Consider the following 10,695-nt stretch of genomic DNA (forward strand, 5'->3'; position numbering starts at 1 on the left):
CCCTCTCCCATCCTATTTCCTGATTTATTTTCCAACAAAGTGAGGAAGGTCAATGTGAGAAACCACTACAGGTCCAGTCTGTAATTCCCTAGAACCCAGGACTTTCCACATCTAGGATAAGCTTTCACTCAACCAGTGTTGTCCTTTTATTCTGTGCCTGCTGGAGTCTGGTTTTAGGAAACACACACATCTTAAGACAACAAATTGATAATTTCCCTCCATCAGATGATTCTATATGTGGATAAGTCTGCGGAAGTGTCACATTTCACATTTGGGAACCAACAGGGTGGGAGGCTTGTCCCTGCCATCTGGACGAGAGCTGGGGTCACAGACCAGGAGCTAGGTAGGTCTGTTCATGTACATTCATAAGATGCTGAAATTCACTGGATTTTCCAAACCAGTGTTTTCTACTCTTGAGGAAAGGTCACTGGCTGAATTGTTGGAAGCTGGTTACTCAGGGATCCCTCCTCACAGATGTTCTCTCAGAGAGTAAAGTAATGTGGCTGCATCTAGAGAGGTGTCCCTGCCAATGCCCCAGGCCAGCAGGTGGCAGGGCCGAGACCTCCAGGGACCCCCTACTCCAGCCAGCTTCCCTAAGGATGTCCCTTGGGGCAGACAATGCTGGCATGAGGAGGGATCTGCTCCTCATTCCACAGTCCCTTGAGGCCCTGATCACTTTGATGCTCACAAGTTTAAATTAAAAAAAAATTTTTAAAAAAACCACACATTGCTTGTTGCTTTTGGAAAATATCAGGCTTTGACTTAGAATGAAGTCGCCACCAGGAAGAGATGAAAGTAAAACTACAACACAGTGACAGACATTTCAAGAAAACCACATCTTAAGTGGCCCCGTCCCAAGAGAGGCTGCCTTGGGAACTCAAAGGCTGTTACAGGGAGATGGCTGCCCACTCCTACAACCACCACCACCCCCCAACGCCGAGGCCTGACAGGACTGTCCTATCTGTGCAGGACCATTTGGGGAGGTGGTAGGATTTCACAAATGCTCAGACCCGGGACCTGGAAAGCAAACCGAGGCTCGCGTTTCCCGGGTCCTCTGCCCTGCGGGCACATGGGCCAGCTAAGAATCAGTCCCAAGCAGAGACCCTCACCAGATTCAGAACCTCGTTCCCAGGGCAATGTCAGGTCCTTTCCAGGCCAAAGGAGGGGAGAATTCCTAACACTTAAAACACTTTTCAGCATGCATTCTCCTTGGCGTGAGGACTGTTTCAGCCAGATGGGTTATGATTTATTTGCAAAGCTAAACTAAGTTTGGTGGTCCTTCGCACACGGCCCGGGAATCCTCCCAGCATTAGCTTGTAACTATTAGTAAGGCAGACACTTCATTGTAAAGTCTCAGAATTAATGATGTGAGTGATGTTCATATCAACTGAGGTCCTACCAGGATAACTTCAGTCTCAAGTCTGAGAAACCCAGGAAAACACTTTTAATTGATTTACTCCGGATTTTATCTTGATCCTAAAGTGCTTCATGATGTGAGAAGCATTAAAACTCTCCAGTGAACAGATGGTCAGTGGAGCCATGCTTACTGGCAGGTTAGAAAACCAGATGCTACATTAAGGAATTCTCTAGGAAGAGTACCGTGTTTTCCAAATGGTTCGTTTTTCTAATTTTTCTCCAGGATGTGGAATCACACAGTGTAATTTGGTGCTAAGAGTACATACAGCCTTGTGAGCTTGAGTTTGAGCCTCGCTCACCTGCTTCCAAACTGGTGACTGTAGGAGGTGGCTCAGTGTACATGAGCCTCAGTTTCCCTGTCCCATAAAATGGGCTAGTATTATGGCCCCTCCCCAAGTTGCTGGCCCAGTCAGTGTCCCCGCCCCCACCATCCTCAGCAGTGGCCGAGGTGGTGGGAGATGCGCCCAGCGCTGTGCGGGGTGGTCCCTGCAGGGCAGCTCAGGTCCTATCTGACAATGTCCTCTTCCTCCCAGCAGGAAAGTGGCAGATGCTGGACGGCCTCCTGAACATCACCAGGGTGTCCTTCTCAGACCGAGGTAAATACACGTGCGTGGCCTCCAACGTACACGGCTCCGTGAACAACACGGTGACGCTGCGGGTGGTCTGCACATCGGGGGACATGGGCGTGTACTACATGGTGGTATGCCTCGTGGCCTTCGCCGTGGTCCTGGTCCTCAATGTCACCCGCCTCTGCATGATGAGCAGCCATCTGAAGAAGACCGAGAAGGCCATCAATGAGTTCTTCCGTACCGAGGGTGCCGAGAAGCTTCAGAAGGCCTTCGAGATTGCCAAACGCATCCCCATCATCACCTCCGCCAAGACGCTGGAGCTGGCCAAGGTCACCCAGTTCAAGACCATGGAATTCGCCCGCTACATCGAGGAGCTGGCCCGCAGCGTGCCGCTGCCGCCGCTCATCATGAACTGCAGGACCATCGTGGAGGAGCTCATGGAGGTGGTGGGGCTGGAGGAGCAGGCCCAGAACTTCGTGCGCCAGGCGCCGGAGGGTCAGGAGGCTGCCGGAGATGAGGTCTACACCATCCCCGACGCCCTGCAGAGGAGCGACTCCCCCGCTGCAGACTCGGACGCCTCCTCACTGCACGAGCAGCCCCAGCAGATTGCCATCCAGGTGTCCGTGCACCCTCAGTCCAGGAGGGGGCCCACGGACGACCAGGACGGGGTGCCGCTCGAGGCCGGAGATGGTGAGGATAGTGAGCCGTCCGCCGGACGCTCCCCAGAGTCTGCGGAGCCTTCCACCGACATCACGTCCACGGCGCTGACCTCTGAAGAACCTACGCCGGTCGAGGTACTAGACCGCGCCCTGCCACCAGCTCTCCTGGAGACCTCAGAACCGGCCAGGGCGCCTGACGGAAAGGCCTGCGTCATCTATGAAAGCCATGTGTAATCGCCCCCTAAGCTATGCACACCCGAGAATCAGGGCTGCTCCTCCCAGCACAGATGCAGTCGCTCTCGCCGCTAAGCCTTACCAGAAGACGCCCTTCCCATAGGTAGGAGTGAGGCCGTCCGTGCGCGGCTGGCGTCTTCCCAGAAAGAGGATGCGAGCCACAGGGTGCAGGTGTTGGGGGGGGCGGGCGTCTGCCCAGCGATAGGATTTCAGGGGCTCTCTTCTGCCAAATACCTTAATTGGTGATGCCCTTTTGGCCAAGAGTCCCTGACTAAAATACTCTTGAGTTCAAGAACCCTGTCCAGTGCACACCACGTTGCTTTTCCTTTTAGAAATTATAGCTCCGCTATGGTAGCCACTGCACGTCTATGGGTCTGTTGCACTTTCTTCTCAGTTTGTACCCCCTCTCTGTTCCTCTATAACCAAGTGGTGGTTATAATGATAGGAACGCTCATCCTCCCGTCTGGTCTCATCCCCCTTTGCTCCTTGGTCCTTATTTCCCCCCTGGCCTTGACCTCAGAGGCTGTGGTGTCCCGGCCGAAACCCACCAGGCGTCTGTTATACTCCAGAGCAGTTGCCAACCTCCTGAGTTCTGTCGTTTCCCAGGCCTGTCTTCGGACAGTGCTTTTTTTGTTTCCCATGAAGCTGCTTTTGTGAAACTGAGAGAAAAACCTTGCCCAGGGATAGCACTTTAATAGCCAAATAAAAATGTGTTTACCTGTCTGATTCTGAGAGCCTTTTGCTGAGCTCAGCTGAGATTGGAGGGAGACTGAAAACTTGAATTTACCCCAGCTGTCCAGGAAAAGTGCTGTTTTTACGTTGAAGTGACGTCATCCCCCACACAAGGTTGCTGCTGTTTGTTTCGCTCCCAAAGACAGAGGTGCCTGATGAATCTGTGTAGGTGTAGAACACGCGCCTCCTTTGGGGGCTGCCAGGTGACCTAGACACTTGGTTTGGGGCAGCACGTGTTCAGGTCCGTGGGGTTAACCTGGCCAGCCCACTTCTGGGAACTGCAGGGCTAACTTGTCCGTCCTTGAAGGGGAGAGTGAGAGGTAGAATAATGGCATCAGGTTTCACGCCAAAATTCTTCAATTAATGTTTGGTCCCATAAGAAAGCAGTTATGCAAGAGGCAGGTCGATGACATGGAGGAAGAGGGAAGTAGTCGTCCAAGGGCCAGCACTCACCTGTCAGAAGCACCGGCCAGACAGGCTCTGAGCACCCACTTAGATGGTTCACTGGCCCACAGAACCAAGCCAATACAGTCACCCTGCCCTTCTCTGCAGTGTCTCAAAAAACTCATTAGGGCAGCACCTGCAGTTTAGATGTAATTGTGGGAAGAATGAGAGGTGTGATTTTGTTTCCATTTAGGAGCAGGGGAGCCATGACTTTGAAATCTTGGTGAGGATCATGGCCACATCAGGGGTTCTCTGGAGATTACTTGGGCCACACTGATCGTGAGAGAGCAGACCCGATGATTGTGGCTCACTCTCACTATGAATAATTGACCTTAGACACCTCCCTTGGTTTAACCTTTCTCATCCACAGACATGGAGGTGCTGCTCGATGTCTGGCTCAGAGACCTATAGTTTTATGGAAAGTTTGCCATCTCCCATGAGGTCTCCCAGCAGTATTGAGAGCAAAAATGTACATGTGACCTTAGATGCTCTTGCTGCTGACCTTTCCAGCAGGTGTATCTGGCCCTGTACCTGAAGGCAGAGGGTCTGGCTTCAGGGGTGTCTCTCTTGATAGATAATGGTGTGGGAGGCAGTCTGACAAGACAAAGACTTGGATGGGATCCCTCTTGGCCACAGTGGCCCGTTACCATCAGTTAGGGGGGTCAGGTGGTCACTGAAAAGTGAGTCAGGAGCCATCAAGAGAATCCTCGACCCCTACTGGGTCGCTCTGGGCCAGAGTCTTCTGTATGTGTGTTGCAGAAAAGTTTTATCTCCAACTCTCAGAGTATAAACATTCACCATGTGTTGTGGAGATCAGCAGATTCTGACCATGGATCTGTTCACCCAGAGCAGCCACAGGAGCTCCCAAGTCCGTGTTGTTACACTGCATGAACTTCTCCCACTCTGTCCAGTTCTTGCTCCACCAAAGCCCATGTGCAGATTCCCACCCAGAAATTACAGGGAAGCGTGTCTCCCCCCATTGAGACCCAGATGAGGGTGGAAAGTTAAAAGTTCAGATTTTTTATGAAGTGGGAGCAGAGATGTGTGACCAAAGAATGTTTTCAGGTTGGTTTTCACTTCTTTCCTCTGGGGAGATTATCTAGATTTTCAACATGTTCCCCCTCTTTCAGGCATCAGAAAGCTCTTGATAGACTAATAGCCAACCAAAGAGGGGGCTGGCTGGCCATGAAGATCCCTCCATCCAGAAAGGTTCCCCTGTCCTGTCCGTGCTGTAGCTTCTTTACAAAATGAGCGAGGCATCGCTACTAGAACAGGGAAGGTAGATGACCTCGTGACTTTCAGCTGGCTTTTCTAAGATAAATTAAATCGTTCAACTCCATAGAGATTCCTAGAAATATGGTTGCATGTGAGAGAGAGCCTGCATGCATGTGTGTGCACGCGACACACACACGTCAGATGCATTTGGGCAGTTTTCAAAGCTTAATGCTAAATCCCGAGCCATGTCCCTTGGGTCTTAGCTCGTCATTCTCAAAAGCAAGCAGTTCCTGGTTTCTGAGTCATCTGGTCGTATCTCTAGTGATTTTTTTTTTTCTTGAAATTCTAGAACTGATTCAGATATGTGTGCATATTTAATATTCCCTTAGATGATCTGTAAACTTGGACGGTATTTATTCTAAATGGGGGAAAAAAACAATTTTATACTGCAAATCTATGTAATTTATAATGGTTTTGTTTTATATATTATATTTTCATATCTTTAGGCACATCTACTAGTCTCATCTTTTTGTATATCATACTTGACAAAAAAGAAACACTAATACTTGACTAAACCTCTAGGAACCAAATGTGATACGTGTAACGTCTAGAAGGGGCTCTGAAAATACCTGAGTGTCCTCCCCCATCCTGAGCATAATTGCGCTGTGTCTTTGCACCCAGAGTTTCTGATTGATCACAGATGCTGATGAGGTTCCTTTTTTCAAAACCAGGGCCGAGAGGCTTGATGTCCCGCCCAGTGGAGGCTGGGAGCTTCCCTTTATCTTTTTTACTCTGGCTTTCATTTTCGTGGTTGGAGTCTGTGTGGTCCAAACTTCCCTTTGAAGGGCAAACGTGAGATGAGAAAGCAACATGCTAGGCAGACTTGACTTGAGCAATGGCCATGTAAGTTTCACTGGACCCATAATGTTTCAAATCTCGAACTTGGATCATTGCTTCTGGGTGATCTCAGATCTGTCTGGCTCTTTATTTAGCTCATGAAGAAAACATGAGGTACAATAGTGTTTGCATGTTTTGAACCGACAGCCTCTAAATGTAGTGCAGCCCACACAAACCAGCTCAACCCTAGAGATACTGGTCCCAGCCAGCAAGGCAGAATGTCAGTGTTGTGCCAGAACTGAAACACCTAACCACAGCCCCTGGCATCCTGTGAACAGGGCTGATCCCAGTGTCTCACTGGGGTATTTACCTTCTGTTTGAGATATTCTCTTTTGTACTCAGCGCATTTCGACGACCATCCTGTACCTGTCTTCACACACCCTTTTTGCAGTCCCTTTAGATCCTAATCCTGGTGTCTGTTCTTTTGCAACTAAATCGTTGGTACTCTTTAAATATCTACCATTGTATGTTCGCACACATACTTTGAGCATCTGTTACCTCCCCGGTATTAGTCCTTTTTACATTCACCTATTCATTTAAAAATCCTTTAGTAGATCACAGAGTTCATTCCTCTAATGGCTTTTAGGGTTTCTACAGTGATTAATCAGGTCTGAATTAAACAAATCAGTGATAGGGAAGAAAATGAAAACAATTGCTGCTTATGCTTTATCTGAAGGACTGAGTGTTGGTCTGTTATACCAGAAAATATCGTGTGAGGGTGATAATCTTTACTCGACATTTTTTAGAGATGTCATTTTTAAGGGCCCTAATGCTTAGAATACCACAATCAGAATCGAAGCTCGTAGAGAAGGTAGAGACAGAAGACAGATAGTTCTACGCATATTCTGGTGTAAGTCATTTTTATTTAACCAGCAATGAAAACCTTCAATGTATCTCTTGGGCACCCTCTCGCTGCTCACCGTGAGTCAGGGTCACAGAAGATGCTTGATGTATTGTACCTCTGGTCCTAGATGTCCTTTGTTAAAACTGGAAAATAAGACAGCAAAATGTATCTGGGCGGAAATGGCAAACTGTTGATTTGTGAACTATAAATGTTCACTTTTTAAAAATAACGTAAAAGTGTAAACAAATTACTAATACTGAAGTGGATATAGCAGCAAAAAAAAAAAAAAAAATGTGACCGACCCTGTATTTTGGTTATTGCTTTAATAAAGGATTTGCACAGGTGTGTCAAGTGTGTCCTGCCCCATCTTGGGGCCATGTGAGTGTGGCCTGATTTACTTTTTCCAGTGGAAGAAATCAGTAGTCAATTGTCATCCCTACCTTTTGCATTTGTGGCATATCTTGGACAAAAGGGAAAAGTGAATTAGTTTTTATGTATATCTACAAACTTTATCTAAATTCAGCAGTCTTGGGAGTTTCCATCATGGCTCAGCAGTAATGAACCCAACTAGTATCCTTGAGGACGTGGGTTCAGTCCCTGGCCTCATTCAGTGGGTTAAGGATGTGGCTTTGCCGTGAGCTATGGTGTAGGTCACAGATGTGGCTCGGATCTGGCATTGTTATGGCTGTGGCATAGACCAGCAGCTGCAGCTCCTATTCGACCCCTAGCCTGGGAACTCCCATATGCCATAGGTGTGGCCCTAATAAATAAATAAATAAATAAATAAATAAATAATTCAACAATCTAATTCTGTCCTGACAAATGTTATAGCAATTTATCTAAAGAAATAGTTTTAGGCATTCTCATTGTGGCTCAGTGGATTAAGAATCCAACATAGTCTCCATGAAGATGCAGGTTTGCTCCCTGGCCTCACTCAGTGGGTTAAGGATCCGGCATTGCTGTGGCTGTCGCTGTAGCCTGCAGCTCCAATTCTGATTTAACCCCTAACCTGGAAACTTCCATATGCCATAGGTGTAGCCATTAAAAAGAAAAAAAAAAAAAAGAATTTTAAATATGTACATACCATCAAGCTTATTGTATAGAACCCCAGGAGTTCTCGTCGTGGCGCAGTGGAAATGAATCCAACTAGAAACCATGGGGTTGCAGGTTCGATCCCTGGCCTCCCTCATTCAGTTAAGGATCTGGTGTTGCCGTGAGCTGTGGTGGAGGTCGCAGACGTGGCTCAGATTCTGCGTTGCTGTGGCTGTGGTATAGGCTGGCTGCTGTAGCTCCAATTGGACCCCTAGCCTGGGAACCTCCATATGCCATGGGTATGGCCATAAAAAGCAAAAAAAAAAATAAAATAAAACTCCAAAAGACCAGAAAACTCATATGCCCAGAACATTCCACAGGAGAAGGTGTTAGTCATGGATCCAACATAAAACCCCTAGGCAACACCCAGTCCAGGGCAAATCTGAGAGCATGCTAAAGAGATGCCTTTTTCTTTTCTTTTTCTTTTTTTTCTTTTTTTTTTTTTTTTTTTGCCATTTCTTGGGCTGCTCCAGCGGCATATGGAGGTTCCCAGGCTAGGGGTCGAATTGGACCTATAGTTGCTAGCCTATGCCAGAGCCACAGCAATGCTGGATCTGAGCTGCATCTGCAACCTACACCTCAGCTCATGGCAACACCAGATCCTTAACCCACTGAGCAAGGCCAGGGATTGAACCCGCAACCTCACGGTTCCTAGTCAGATTCACTAACCACGGAGCCACGACAGGAACTCCAGGAGATGCCCTTTTGAACGCTTTGAAAGTTGGATTCCTCTCACATGAGACGAGATGCGGTCATGTAAGCAAAACAAGAAACAACCATACCAAATGGAAAAGAAACACCAACAAGTCAGGGTTTTGCTGTAGCTAGAGAGGCAAACCAAATTGAGTGAGTTACCTGATAAACTCTGCATGTAACTAAGATCCATCAGTTCTCTCAAACAAGAAAGGGCTTAAGAGAATTATGCTGACTTTAATGGGAAAATTAATGATTGTGCCATCAGAGAAGAGAAAACAGGAAGGTTTTGTCCTCACCAAGTGATTTTGACTGGTGCATGTTTTCAGACCCAGAACAAACAGTTGCTAATTTTTTTTACAGGTTTTGGAATGATGTGTTCTGCATGGGCGCCAATCAGAGGAGCCTAGGTAAGGCGTAATGTTAATGTGAGTGCTTTTCAAAGAAGCATGTGGTCACAGAGTTAGAAGGTTAGTGTCAGGTGTTGATTTCTCTGTCTTTCTGGCAGAGGCCCCAACGCACAGCTTTACTCTGCTTGAACATCTGTGATGAAGTGGAGCCCCTGACCACACACCGTACTTACTCCGTGGTTGGTAGGTGTTAAGCACTGAGTTAAAAATTTTAAAAGTAGTTCCACCCTAGTCCTTGTCGAGTCATCTGGAGCCTGAAAGCATGAGTTTGTCCTGACACAATAAAATCGTCCGCTTATTGTCAACTCGAAAATTATAAACGAACTCATATCAAAGAGATTACCCCCAAAATGCAGGTGCTGCTGGCACTGTGACATTAATTACAAGCCATGTGGCAAGCCCACTTTTAAGTGAATGGTCTCTGCCAAATGGGTGTTGCAGACAGAAGTCAGGCAAATCAAGTGCTTTCTTAGCGCCTGAGTTGCCCTGAGGCTGTAGCTCACTCAGTAAAGGACGTTCCAACCACCCCGAAAATGAAAGAACTGGCAGATTAAGTGCCTCAGTAGTTTAGTATGTTTTGGAAAGGACATTAGAACTGACATCTTGAAAGAAGTGTATTCATTTGTGAAGTGGCTCATTGAGGTATTTTTAAATAACAGGTAAATTAGCCAGTACCAATTACATTTAACTATTAGGTAAAATGAAGACCCCAAGAGTAAAATAAGAATTTTTCTGAGATATTAGGTAACATTAAATCAGCTGAAAAATATGAAGATTGATAGAGCAATATACATTTTTCAAAAAGCAAATATCTCACTACCAATGGAGTGAGTTTTCTTATAGCTGGCTTATGTTTTAAAGCTTATTATGAAATAGGAGTTCCCATGAATCATGCCAAAAAATCACCTGCGTATAGAACTCCTAACAAAATTAGGGGACTTTTTGTTGCTCAGTTTAAATGCTGTACAGCATCTGGTTCCTGAAAGTTTTCCTAATTCTCGTGAAGCTGACATCACTGGAGACCGAGACATGATAAGGATCTGTGGTTTTCGGTTTTTTTGTTTTTGTCTTTTGTCTTTTTAGGGCCACACCTACGGCATATGGAGGTCCCCAGGCTAGGGACCTAATTGGGGCTACAGCTGCCAGCCTACACCATAGCCACAGCAATGCTAGATCTGAGCCATATCTGCAACCTACACCACAGTTCTCGGCAACACTGGATCCTTAACCCAAGGAGCGAGGCCAGGGATCGAACCCGCAACCTCATGGTTCCTAGCCAGATTTGTTTCCGCTGTGCCACAATGGGGAACTCCCGGTTTTTAAGTCTAATTGACGATGACATCTGCTGTGGTCATTTATTCTACCCAGCTATTTCATGAGGTGAATAAAGTTGTCCCAAAGCTTTAGAAAGATTCCTGATTCCGAACATTAAGGTTTTTACATGAAGGGGGGGGGAATGACAAGTTTGTCTGAAGAAAGAGGTAAAATTC

The 10,695-nt window shown here is 46.9% G+C and overlaps 1 protein-coding gene across 5 annotated transcripts in view; it reads left to right on the forward strand.

Annotated features, from left to right (window-relative positions):
• MFAP3L (microfibrillar associated protein 3 like) overlaps positions 1 to 10,338 on the forward strand; it is a 39,120-nt gene extending 28,782 nt beyond the window's left edge. For 2 of the 5 annotated variants that reach the window (XM_005670484.3, XM_021073250.1), the window contains exon 3: positions 1,950 to 7,356. In XM_005670484.3, coding sequence (XP_005670541.1) covers positions 1,950 to 2,878 — 929 coding nt within the window. In that variant the 3' untranslated portion in view covers positions 2,879 to 7,356. Of the gene's footprint in view, positions 1 to 1,949; positions 7,357 to 9,158 lie in introns of those variants that run through there. The other 3 variants (XR_002338664.1, XR_002338663.1, XM_021073249.1) reach the window with 3 other exon arrangements.

This window comes from Sus scrofa, chromosome 14 (genome assembly GCF_000003025.6).
Source record: "Sus scrofa isolate TJ Tabasco breed Duroc chromosome 14, Sscrofa11.1, whole genome shotgun sequence".
NCBI lineage: Eukaryota > Metazoa > Chordata > Mammalia > Artiodactyla > Suidae > Sus > Sus scrofa.